The sequence below is a fragment of the Ochlerotatus camptorhynchus genome, unplaced genomic scaffold (genome assembly GCF_037179485.1).
Source record: "Ochlerotatus camptorhynchus isolate MF236.1 unplaced genomic scaffold, CSIRO-AGI_Acam_v1.1 ptg000290l, whole genome shotgun sequence".
Classification (NCBI taxonomy): domain Eukaryota; kingdom Metazoa; phylum Arthropoda; class Insecta; order Diptera; family Culicidae; genus Ochlerotatus; species Ochlerotatus camptorhynchus.
This window is the reverse complement of record NW_027040779.1, coordinates 2137650-2151758: the sequence shown is the minus strand read 5'-3', so window position 1 is coordinate 2151758 and position 14109 is coordinate 2137650. Positions and strand designations below refer to the sequence as shown.

At 40.3% G+C, this 14109-nt stretch overlaps 1 protein-coding gene across 1 annotated transcript in view; it reads left to right on the top strand.

The window, feature by feature from the left end:
• LOC135706744 (uncharacterized) overlaps positions 1-14109 on the top strand; it is a 282223-nt gene that overhangs the window by 257456 nt on the left and 10658 nt on the right. Inside the window, exon 5 of the mRNA XM_065228398.1 lies at positions 493-626. Coding sequence (XP_065084470.1) covers positions 493-626 — 134 coding nt within the window. The remainder of the gene's footprint in view (positions 1-492; positions 627-14109) is intronic.

Below are 14109 nucleotides of genomic sequence, written 5' to 3'. Positions count from 1 at the left end.
ACGGACGGCGAATGCGCGCGTGGGTGTTTGCTATGATACCGTTGCCACGGGCAACGGAGAGCAGTTGTTGACATCAAAAGGAGGTACATACATATATGTACGCTATTTTTGAGCCTGCCTGATAGGCATGTCCCTTGATTTCAGCTTGTATTCTAGCGGAAAAGTTTCAGTCGAATCTGGCGATCATTGTTAGATTTATGAATAAGAAAAATGAACAACATATGCCAGATGCTTCACATTACCATTGGTCCAATCAAAGAAATATAAAAATAGATATACGTGGTCTTAATTCGCCAAGCGATAAAGAAGAATGAGCTCATTTAAAAACAACGATTGAATCGTTTTTATCCGTTCAGTAAACTATCAGCACTTGAACTAAATACCTATCGGTATTCACCTTTAAGTCCTCATCGTAGGAAAAAAAAAACTCAATTAAAACAGTATCTATTCTAATCACTTTTCCTTCTGATCTCTCGCTCTTTTTCCCCACAGAACTGCCGCACTCTCCACCAACCCTGTGGACAGAGCACACCAAGTACGACCCGGGGGACATCCTGCGGGCCAACTGTTCGACACCGCCCTCGAAGCCGGGTGCCACCATCACGTTCCTGCTGAACAGTATGACGGTAAGATTCTCTATATAGACAGACACTTACCATGCTCTACATGGGGACCTAGTTCCCGTCAATGGAGGATGGTCTTTTCACACGGGATCCACTTACCCACATACTCTGATGATGGACGGATAGAGAGCGGGGTGTGAGGGAAACCGCTGCAGGAGCTCATTTGCAGTTTTGCGCGGGTGATTAATAAAGAAGTACTTCTGCTTCTCCTGTGGATGCTCCCTCCCCAGTACCTGAGGGGGATCGGTAAAATGAACTGGAACCGGGAACGAAAGAATAACCCATCTCGGTGGCAATCAGGTTGAAACTTTCTACATCCCGACCGGTGGCGTTGCAAGGCAGTTAAACTTTTTCTCAATATTGAGCTACTCACCGTTCTTTTATCAGTCAGATGCAATGTTATTAGATTTTCATGGAGTACCATCCGTAGATAAGTAAATTTGTTTCCACTGCATTACTTATTGCCAAATCTTTTTTTCAAAAACCTTCATTTAAAAAGTGAGAATACTCACTAGAAAGTAAGATTAAGATTTAAAAAATTCTAAAAATCTAGGTTCATCATTCAAGATTCCATCATATTCAATTAGTTGGAAAACATTTGAATACTTCCTGAATAACCTACAGTCTTGAAAGAATATTTGAATTTTTAAATAGTAAGAGATCCACAGAACTCGATCAACCAGAAGTCTTGGAAAAATATCAAGAGAACTTTAAAAATATCTTCGTCTATATGGAGATCTTTTGAATATTTCCTGCTGTCTAGGAAGGATATCTGAGGAATATTTTGTAACTTATGCAATGTTTCCTAAACATCTGCAAAACTCCTTTAAGTTTTTCAAAATTTCTACAAAACTCCCTTAAGTGTTTTTTTAAATTTATTCCAAATTCCATATTTTTCTATCTCTCTTAATTTTACGAAGATCACTGAAAATATTTGCACTACAACGAAACCCCACCCCCAAGCTTCTCCTCTGATCCTATTCTTCGACAATGTACCCCTGTAACCTCGGGTAAGCCGCGAGTATTCGGCCCAACTCCTACTAAACATAGAAATAAGAGTTGGATTTGGTTCGAGATTCGGAGTAGGCCCGGCTGAGGTCGGTTGGCTTTTTAAGAGCTGTCACGATTTTTTTTCTATTTTTCCACGAGTGTGATTATTCGATATACAAGGCATTAATGGTAGTGAATCCGGAATGGACGCATTGGACAATAAACTATTTTTGGTGTATAGATGTAGTCGTTTGTTGCTTGTTTGGAAGAAGAAGTGAAGTTATTCTGTTGGAGGGGAGGAGTGTTGTACAATCGGTCAGCGTTGGATAGAGAAGAAAGGGTGAAGGGAGTGTTGCCGAGTTCTCCTATATCGCAACCATCCTGCAAGATTCTCAAAAAATATTAGAACTACGTCCCTGCTATTCACTGCTCAAGCAGTTTACAAAACGAAGTAAATCCTCCATTGGACTACGATGTCTTGATCACACTGAGGAGCAAGTTGGAGTGATGAACCTATCAAGAGAGCACTCGATTTAGGACACTTCATTCAAGTTTTACCAGGCAGCCATACCGGATGTTGATCCTCATCAAGCAAACTATTTGGACTACTGCGCTGGAACATTGCTTGGCAGCTTGATACATACTTGGTGAGATCGTTCTTTTTATCTTTATTTATCTACAAGCTGAGTGTGCCCGGCCTTGCTCGGGATTCAATATTAGCTTGAGCTAATGCGCCGTTTAAAAAAAGCATTCTATATTGTACGTAGCCCCCCCCCCCCCCTCTAATCTAAGGGGCTACCCTCTATGGCCATCTCCTTATATATTCACATGCCAAATTTGGTTCCATTTGCATGATTAGTTCTCGAGTTATGCAGAAATTTCTGTTCCATTTGTATGGGAGCCCCCCCTTACAGGATGAGGGAGGGGTCTTGAACCATCATAAGAACCTTTTCTGGCCCCAAAAATCTCTACATACAAATTTTCACGCCGATCGGTTCACTAGTTTTCGAGTCTATAAGGGTCAGACCTAGAGGCGAGACGGCTGTACTCAGAGTTAATATTTTCATAGCGAGCAAATTTGAGTAACTCATATTTACTCAAAGGTAATCAAAGTAGTCTCACATTCGTCAAGAAATTAAAAATTAAATCAGTATAAACATACATTACCTGTCAGAGTGTCAGGGTAATCCTATCCGAATTTTATTTTTTTGTATTCTTGCATCAAATACTCATGAATCCGCGTGTTCTTCTTTTCAGTATGAATTACTTTTATATGCGTGGTCTCTACTATCGTGGGCAATAAAGTTGACAAATCATGAAAAGATATTTCCGATATGATCCGGAGAAATGAACCCGTTATTTGGCGTGCTTTATTACAAATTGCCAAGGGTGTGTTGTTTGTTTTTAACCAAACAAGCTAAACTTTTATTTCAGTTAACCCCCAAAAAATGCGGATAATAGAGAAAATGTGAATGGAAACCGCGTAAACGGTGTCCGTACTACGTGGGATTTGACTTAATTGGTTACAACATGGAAAATCTCGAGATCCTGACCAGATAGCAAGTTACTGTCTTAGGCAAAGCTGTTCAGGAGATCATAGCTTTTTTGCTGGTGAACAGTAGTTCAGAATCTTCTCACTAGGTAGTGCTCGTATACATGTTAAGTTCTCGCATGTGATACATCACTAGATTCTGACCAAATAGAGAGTAAATGGCTTTGGCAAAGTTGTTCAGGAAGTCAAGATCTTTTCGTTGGTGGAAAGTTGTTCAGAATTTTCTCACTACTCGGTGCTAGTATACACATGCAATTCTCGCATATGCAATAGCTCGAGATCTTTAACAGATAAAAAGTTACTGTTTTCGGCAAACTTGTTCAGGGGGTCAAGAATTTTTGGCTGGTGGACAGTAGCTCGAGATTCTAAACAGGTAGAAAATTATTGTCTTCGAAAAAGTTGTTCATGAGGTCAATGTCTATTGCTTGGTGCACAATAGTTCAGAATTTTCACACTATGTGGCATTAGTATACACGCAAAATTCTCGTATGTAAAATATCCCGAGATTCTGATAAGATAGATTTTGCTAGTGGACAGTAGTTCACAATTTTCTCACTACGTAACTCTAGAATACACGTGAAATTCTCGCATGTGGTTTGTTTCGAGATCCTGATCAGATAGAAAGTTACTGTCTTCGACAAAGTTGTTCAGGAGGTTAAAGCCTATTGCTTGGTGTACAATAGTTGAGAATATCCTAAGCGGCGCTAGTATACACGTGAAATTTTCACATGTAAATTATCACGAGATTCTGACCAAATAGAATGTTACTGTCTTGGGCAAAGTTGTTCAGGGAGCCAAGGCCTTTTGGATGGTCGACAGATTTTTTTTTCACATCATTGCGCTTATATACACGTGCAATTCTCGCATTAGATATATTTCAAGACCTGCTAAACTGTCATCGGCAAATTTGTTCAGGAGATCAAAACTTTTTCGTTGGTCAACAGCAAGGTTGCTGATCATCGCAAAGAAGCTTCACTCGCTACGTTTGTTCTTCGCAACTGAGTAGTAGCAGCAGTGGAAATACGATTCAACCGTCTAGCCGGATCGGTTATGCGAATGGAGTCATTCGGATCATTCCGTCTCTTCCATCATCCTCGTCATTCGCTGAGTTACCACTGATATACATTTACCCAAGCGTCACTCACTCTCAAGTTTGTAGTTGCGTGATTCAGAGAAGCATTCTTCGGGAACGATGCTGTTCGGTAGCGAATCACCTAATTTTACATTCTTCATGAAGAATATGTGCTGTTTATTCTTCATGAACGTGTAAGTATAGGATCAAAAAAAAAGCTTTGGTGGCTGCCAGTATCGAAAGGCGCGCTTGCTTTGATATGACGCTATTTAATACAGGAATCCCCAGAAGAGCGCTTTTTCTCGACAGTCCTCAAACCATTCGCACTGATTTTTTGTAGATGACTTTTAATGATCGACTCTGAACTCAAACAAAAAATCAGCTTGGTTGGTTAGAAGGCAGCTGAGAAAAAACGGCAACACTCTTCGGGGGATGCCTTTATATGAAACCGAGCAATTTGTTAAATTATACCAACCACCGTGTATATGGCGCGATCCCTGTAATGTTAAATAGCTGCAATTAATCTTCTTGTGTCAATCAGAAAGGCACCTGGAACATATCAACAGTTTTAAGGTCAATTCACATATGAACGGGAAAACGGGAACGGAACGGGATTTGCGTTGATAAGAGAGAGAAAAAGCGCCCGTCCCCGTTCCCCTGTTCATATATGAATATACCATTAATCGGATTGAATTGGAAGTTGAAGAGCGTTCAAACTAATTTGTGAGCCAGTTGATTTTTAGCCAAACATATTACCGTAACGTCACCATTCACCACTCATGCTCCATTCACCACTCATTGCATACGTATTATCAGTTGTATTCAGTTGTACAAATTAATCATCATTTACTTACCAAGATGATATATTTGGATGTTTCCTTCCTCATCGGGTAAAGTCAGGTTTATGGCAAACACTGCCTTACCATGCCGTGTAGCTGAATCGACCTTTAAGCACACCGGCTTTTTACGGAACAATTCAATTAACACATTTCGCATTATCTCTGCTGCCCGGCCAACGATATTTGGCAAAGTATTACGTGTAATTTTCAAATTCACTGCCTTCCATAACGGTTCATTCAAAATTTTAATAGATTTCCAATCAGGAAATCTAAGGGGCAAATTGTTTACCGTCACCAATTGAAGCGTACCAAGTAGAACTTTTTTCCGGTCGGTTTCCACTGAAACTTTCGTACACTTTGCCCTGTTCGTGGGAATCTGCTGCTCGTTTTCACTCACACTACCTGCTGACCGTACTCTACGGTTGCTCTCGACAAAACCCAACCGACGAGCCACATCCGGATGGGCTGACATAAAATGCCTTTTAAAATTTGCTGGTACAAGCGTTGCCTGTTCATAAGCACATCTTCTATTTGAATCTATTTCGGCCAGACACCTGTGTTTTACAATACCTCCTGCTTCGGAAACCTCTTCCACCACTCCACTAATTTTTTGTTTTAATGTTTCCCGACTCATCATGGCGAGTAAATTCAACTTTTCTCGTTCGCGACGAATGATGAACTAAACGCATCTTCATGAAGATCAAAGCATGTGAAGAAGAGTGAAGAACAGCGAAGAACGCTCGAGTCGATCACGCCACTCCGCTGCTCATGAAGCGAACGAGAAAGAGCCGAAGAGCACAAAGCATGAAGACTTGCGTTTTGCATCGACACTCATTTTCATCTCACACAGCCCACTCACCACGACTTGTTTTAACGCTTGTATTCGCTTCATTCGGAAGTTTTGTAGAGAAACCGATGCTTCGAATACCGTCGCAGACGATGAATGAATATAGGAGAAATGATGCGAATAGCAGTAACCTTGGTCCCTTTGGTTTTGTTTTTTCCGTCGATCTTGTTTTCCGTGCTGAGCACCAATGCTACCGACGTGCCAGGAAGGCAGCTCCCACACTTGGACCCTACCTATCGACCCATCAACTCATGAACCGGGGACCAACGGCTTTACTTCCCATCCGAAGGAAGGCGTGATCAGAGATGTTATGCCTCAGAACATCCCGGCGGCGCCGACTGGGATTGAACCCAGGCCTGTTGGGGTGAGAGGAAATCACGCTTACCACTACACCACCGGCGCCGTTAAACCTTGGTCAACAGTACAGAATTTTCTCACTACGCGGCACTAGTATATACGTGAAATCTTCGCATATATAATGTCTCGAGATCCTGAACTGCTAGAAATTTACTGCATTTGGCAAAGCTGTTAAGGAGATAAAGATCTTTTGGCTGATGAACAGTAGTTCAGAAATTTCTCAAAACTTGGCGGGCAATTCTCGCATATCAAATATCATAAAATAAAAATATAATTTACATCAGCCTTAGTGGGATAAGACTAATGTATTCTGGATTTCTTTTACTGATGAAAATTTTCATGCAGATTTGTGGATACATAAATTGGTGTGAGTCTTCCACTTGTATATCTCTGATAAATTAGTGGTAACACGTATCTCAAATGGAAAACATTATCTTAAAAGATCGATATCGCTGAAACTTCCACCAAATGTATGTATAGAGTCTCCCTTTCATTTTAGGCTAATTTCGAAATGTCTTATCGAGGGGTCTAGAATAAAAAAAAATCCGTGTATTTACGTGTGCACGGACATCGAGACTAACTCAGAGAGTGAGGCACTTTTGCTCAGTTGAATGGATAAATTTATAAAACCGTACACTCCCGATCATAAGTTTAAGGACACCCCCTAAAAAACATCGAAAGTTAAACTTTTTTTCAAAATTTACTCTGAATAATCATGATTGATTTTCTCAGAATTGACTTGAAAAAAAAAATTTGAAATTAATATTTGCATGTTCACCATCCGGAAGAACTTTGTCGCATGTACAAGTTTGACGATGACAGTTACTTCCTGACTTTAAGCTATAGCATATACAAATATTTGACATACACACTAGCGCCGCGTACCGAAAATATTCTGAACTATTTACTATTCACCAGCAAAAATGCTTTGATCTCCTAAACAATTTTGCCGAAGACAGTAATTTTCTAGCTGTTCGAGATCTCGAGCTGTAGCATATATGAGGATTGCACGTGTATACTAGCGCAGCGCAGTGAGAAAATTCCGAAATACTGTTCACCAGCCAAAAGACCTTGACCTTCTGAACCACTTTGCCGAAGACAGTAATTTTCTTTTTGGTCAGGATCTCGAGATATAGCATATGCGAGAAGTGTACATGTATACTTACGCCACGTGGTGAGAAAATTCTTAAATAATGCTTACCAGCCAAAAAATCTTGAACCCCTTAACAACTTTGCCGAAGACAGTAACTTTTTAGCTGATCAAGATCTCGAGCTATTGAATATGCGAGAAAGGCACGTATTTCAGCGCCGCATAGTGAGAAAATTCTGAACTATTGTCATCCAACAAAAAGATCTCGACTTCCTGAAAAACTTTGTCGAATACATTTACTTTCTATCTGGTCAGGATCTAGAGATATTTTATATGCACGAGTTTCACATGTATAGTAGCGCCGCAAAGTGGGAAAACTCTGAACTACTGTCCACCTGCGAAAAAGCCTTGACCTCCTGAACAACTATGCCGAAGACAGTACCTTTCTATCTGGTTGGGAACTCGAGATATTTTATATGAGTATTTCACATGTATACTAGCTTCGCGTAGTGAGCAAATTCTGAACTATAGAGCACCAAGCAATAGGCTTTGACCTCCTGAAAAACTTTGTGAAAGACAGTAACTTTCTATATGGTCAGGATCACATACGAGAATTTCACATGAATTCTAGCGCTACGTAGAGAGACAATTCTGAACTTCTCTCCACCAGCAAAAAGGTTATAGTCTTTTAGAACAACTTTGCCGAAGACAGTAACTTTCTATCTGGTCAGGATCTCGAGATTTTCCATGTTGTAACCAATTAAGTCAAATCCCATCAAAACTTTGTGAAAACTGTAAATCCTCAATGATTATTTCTCTCCAAAGTCGCAAGTAAAACGCGATGCAAAGGATGAGAAAAAAAAAACTACCATCAAAAACTTCAGTTTTCATTCGCGAACAATACAGTCCTGGAATCATAAAGCGGTAGTCGTTGACGCCTCTGCCAAAATGTGCATCATCAAATGCCATCTGGACTGGACACAGAGTATGCCATCTGGACTGGACACAGAGTATTTCAATTTGTTTATTGTGGAGTCCACCTGATACGACGTGATCGCAAAGCTTCTCAGAGAACAGACCCCACTAGGTGTATCTCTACAAGCTTCTGTGATTTGACGTGCAGACGACGTAGAATCATTAAATGCCCGTCTAAAGTGAGTGGCAAACAAATTGCAATTTTCCAAAGTGGAGGTGGCGACTTCATCGCCCAGAAACATCTCAACGGGTAACCCATGCTCCTTCTGTTTAGAGTCGACAAATTTCCAAAAATGTCGTGGATGTCTGCGTAGATTTTCCTGAGTTCGTTTGCAGTAGCGTTTGTACAGATAACGGTTATACGTACGTGCGATAGTTGTTACTAGCACGTGCGAAATGTTGCTTGGAAAAAGGAAAACGAGACTGGCAGTAGGTTCGGATCTTTGACGTTTGAGTCGTCGTAAATGTATATGGCCTGCGCAGTGGAACAAAATCAACCACGTAACTCTTCAACACACTGGTTAAGTACTCTACAGAAATGTAAATATCTTCAGCGGATTCAAGGATGTTCCAGTCAGTTTGGCGAAGCGCTTCAAGTGATGCTCCAAAATCAGCGCGGTGAAAGTCAAGTCCAGGTTCGTCCGGGAAACTCTCAAATTCAGTAGGCTGTGCGAGACTAATAGTTACTTCAAAAGCGGGATGATCGGCATCAAGAAAAGAGAGTGGTTCTACAGCTGCCTCAATCTGGCATCGAGAGAGCGTTGCTTCATTCACCAAAGCGAAATCCAAGATTCGCATGTTCTGATTAGTAATATAGTTAACTTGATACAGACCATGCAGATTGAAGCCATCGAGTAACGAGGCGCAAGCAACAGAGATTTGAGACTGTAATGCATCTACGGAAGGGCGTCGCTTCGATAGACTCGATATGGTTAGTCACGCTAAATGAATCATACTTGCGATCAGGTGGAAGGTAAATTACACCAATACTAACTGAACATTGATGCAATTTCAACTTAACCCAAAGCTGTTCTAGAGATACATTTACCGGAGTGGGATCAATGTACCCGTTGAAATTAGTTGAAATAGCGATCAACACTCCACCGCCACGTGATTTATGACTGTTAATATTGCTTCGATCTGTTCTGTAAACGGTGTAGAAATCTCCGAAAAGCTTTGGTGAAAATATGTTGTCATCAAGCCATGTTTCCATAAGCACTATAACGTCATAATGACATGACGAATCAGCCAAGAAAACGTCGTCAATTTTCGTACGCACTCCTCGAACATTCTGGTAGTACACCCCTTTTTTTCCTCTGTTCGGGACCTAACACTACTGCGACCAGTAAATTGATCTATTGTAGTGTATCCCGTGTCCTTAGTTTAGTGCACGTCGTATTACTCCATCACTATTGAGAAATGATGAAGTATTCGATTTTTTTACAGTTGCCACTCTTGCATTTATCGCAAGGATCCGACTCTAATTGAAAGGTCCCGCTATTTATACCCTTCGGAGTGTTGAAACACCCTCCAAAGGCGCGCCCCTCTGTCAGTCAAAATTTTATTCCTTAGCAACAAAATTAAGGAATGACACCGATAATGACCATGCATCAGAACCCTAGTCTTAACCACTTCAAACTAGGGAATAACGAATAGAAGATTAGGAATCATACAGATGAAGACAACTAACTCATTTTTTTCCTTGTTTCAAGATCATCCTCGGTAGACAAAGCCAAGTCTTGTCACTATCAACAAGGCATAAAAAGTAACAAGGACTAAGAAGTGTTCTTTGGATTACTGAAAAATCCTGTTCCCCTAGTTTGAAGTAGTCAGGACCAGGCTTCAAAATTATCCGGATAGGCATGGATAATATAATTATCCGGATAGGCCTATCCAGTGGATAGAAATAAACGGAGTCTATCCCTATCCACATTTCTTTCCCTCCGGATAATTTTAACTTGGATATTATCCATTATTTTTCCCTCCGGATAGTATCCGGAGTACTCCGAGCAGTTTATGTTTAGAATAGGGATGTTTGATATCAAATATGAACTCCTAAAAATGGGTATTTTTAGAACCGGGATGATGTCTAGAGGCCCAAAATCGATATCTGACGCCATTTTGTAGTCCAAGATGGCGGCTTCCGGTTTCATAAAAGTGGGAAATACTGTCAAATACCCATCAATATGGGTATTTTTGGAATCGGGGTGATGTCCAGAGGCCGAAAATTGATATTCGACGCCATTTTGAAATCCAATCCAATAAAATCCAAAAATACCCATATTGATGGGTATTTGACAGTATTTCCCACTTTTATGAAACCGGAAGCCGCCATATTGGATTTCAAAATGGCGTTAGATATCGATTTCCGGCCTCTGGACATCATCCCGGTTCTAAAAATACCCATTTTTAGGAGTTCATATTTGATATTAAACATCCCTATTCTAAACATAAACTGTTCGGTGTACTCCGGATACTATCCGGAGGGAAAAATAATGGATATTATCCCTATCGACTTTTTCTTTCCTCCGGATAATTTTAAAACTTTTCTATCCGGATAATTTTAACTTGGATACCTATTATCCGTTTTAAAATTATCCGGATAGGGATAGGGATAATATCCAATGATAGATTGGATGATGGGGCAACCTGGGGGGTTGAGAGGTAGATAATTCTGGAGGGGACCTGGCCCCATGCTGGGCATGCACAGTTGTACACACCAACTGTTCATTTGGTAATAACTTTTCACTCAAATGTTGAAATTTATTTTTCTTTAAAGTAATTGATAGATTATGCTCATAGTTTACTATAGATATGCGAAAATTAGGTAAAGCTTAACATTTGAATCAACACTACTAAATTTAACACTTCAATTCCGAGATGTGTATAGAGCATTTCTCACCTCATTTTTACAACGCAAAAACAAATACAGTTTACTACTAGCATTAAAATCTATTTCTTTTTTTACATATCTATAACAAGCTTACACTCTATTCTATCTACTGCTTCAAAAAGAACTATGTTCCGTCAACTGTGTGCAAAGTTATTAGCAAATGAGCAGTTCGTGACCAAAACTGTGTATGCCAAGCATGCCTGACCCCCTTGGCACCTCTATTAGCTATGCCAATAACCTTATAACGAAATCATCTAGAACAAAAAAACACTTCTTCTTAAGACACTCACGGAAGAGCAACGTCAAAAATAAAGTTGAATGATAAATTCCTCGTTCATCGCCTCGCTGCGTCACTGGACCCGATCATTACAGCAGCAATGAACGTAGTACATACGTTCAGTGATTCGACCATCCCACCAGCCCTGAAGCGAAGGTGTGCTCCTGTATGGGAAAGGTTATTTATTAGTGTCATTAGTGCCGGACATAATTCCTTTTTAATTAACACATGGACCCGGGAGGACCGGCAAAGAGCAACCGCGTAGGGCCGGGAGCTGCAGCCGATATTGTCTATAGTGTGTAGTACTTTGAGAGTCCTGAACCCTTCCGAACTCCACGGCGGTGGTGAGATAAGGTCCCTCCTAGCGCTTTTGCCTTCTAATGATGAAGATGATGACGATGATAACGTTTGCTGTTCATGTCCCTCCCGCGTGTATACACGGCCGATGAGAGTAACTCAGTAGCTGGGTCGAATTCAACCAACATTTTACTCAGTCTTTTGAGAGTGCAATATTTCTCGATTTTCCTCATATTGAAGAAGTTTTTCCTGGAACATCGAGGAAACTTTTTTTGAAATTTTGAGTCAAATTCGACTCAATTTAGATTTATTCTCATCGGCCGTGCAGTTACGACATTGGATACGGCGGCAAGAGCTTCCCTTCGCAGTGGGAATTGATACTTCATGGTTCTAATTTTCTTACCAACTCACCACCAACGAAGGAAGATGACGACGTTCTCGAGAGTAGGTTGGAAGGTATCAGTTCGTGATTAATTGCGAAGAAGTTTCAGGCAGGCTTGCTTCCAGGAAACCGTACACGGATGAGCACGAATGGTTTCTCTACGGCCGGTTGCTGCTGTGGATGTTAATTATTCAATTACTGTTACACTACGCTGGGCTTTTCTGGGTGCGAACTATGGTCATGATTTATTTATAATAGTAGATTATTGGTTCATTCATTATGATTAACCCCGAGAGGATGAAGATGTGTACGAGTGGGAAGCTGCTCTCATTTACACCCTATTTAGGGAAGAAAAATATGATGTTGATCAGGAGATGTGGAGTGAATGCACAATGGGCGAGGAAAAAGAGGAAAATTTGGACCCCACAATACACGCGATTTTTTTTTTTATTTTGGACATGTAAACGAGTTTTTAGAAAGATGGTGTCTTCAGAAGAGTTGTTGGGTATTTAGTAGGCTTTCTTTTGAAGCCAAGATATCAGTGATATGTCCACTCACAAGGGCACTGTGAATTTGTTTTTAATCTTGCTTTAAGTAAGTAGATGTATTTCACAGTGTTGTAGATATTTGTAATTTAAACAACTTTGCTCAATACATCAAATCCGCATAACGTACTCCCCACTCGTCCACTATAGTTCCCTGCGATAACTTTTCGCACTGGCAGCTCAATGAAACCTGCAGGGTGTATCAAATAGACGCTATTAATGCTTTCCTGCAGGTAGATTTCTCGGAGGATTTAGTAGAAATAAATGGAATTTTCCCATAGTCAGCTTTCAATATGAAGAATAAAATGATTTTCGATGATAATCTGGTCAAAGGATACGTCAAAACTACCACCCTTTGTGTTTGAGTCGAAAGAAATGGAATTTTCTTAGGAATTTCAATCTTCATATTTTCCATGCTCCATAGTCAGCTTCAAATATTCATGGCATCACTTCCATGTTCCAGTAATTGTCCAATGTATCCTTCATAATGATTCTGAACGATATTCAGGTCAAACGATCACTAGCGTGCACAGGAATCTTGTTAAGGGGCAATTTTTTTTCTATGGTGCATTTAATCTGGGGATGAGGAGTATTCCAAAGTGCGTGATGGATTGTGCTGTCCACCCACCACTGTTTTCCTGCTGTTCAATTTAGCTAATTTTATTTATTTTTTGCTCCGGTGGTGGTTCATCTACTTCAATGCAAACTGCTTTCAGACACTGGTTTTCCTCGCAAGATTTTCTCAATGTTCCGCAACACTGCATTGTGCAACGACGTAATCACGTCATTTTGAATAAGGTTACTTGTGTACTGGCAATTGTTGGCACCTTCCGCCAAGTGTTTTTCCAGCACAGGATTGTAGTTAGCCACCAACTGGGTGGCACACTTTCCGCTCCTTCAGAATGTTTACGAAGTGGTCGGCCCTTATATAGCAATTTTGTAGCCGCTTTGCCTCACTAGCAGCAATCGTAGCTGTTTTTTGGTGGTCCAGTTCGTCAATATCCTTCCTGATTTTGAAATTTTTCCACGCTTCCATACTACCAACATGGGTATCACTGCGATTGTGTTTGCCCAGCAACTCGGTCGCTTTCTTTCAATTTCTGAACCCTGTAGGAATCGTTGTAATAATGTTTTGCGTCATGCTATTCTCTACAGGTTAAAAATATGAACCAAAGAAAATATATTCTTCAAGGTACTGGTATCAGTTACCTCTCTGAAATTTTGTGCAGTACGTTTTTATATATTTTGTAGTCACATTTTACTATTACCGTTGCCAGTACGTTGAATTTGGTCGATTTCAATTTTTTCCTTCAAATTGGACCTAAATGCCAATCATTAAAAAAGTTTAAAATTATGTAACGATTGGAACA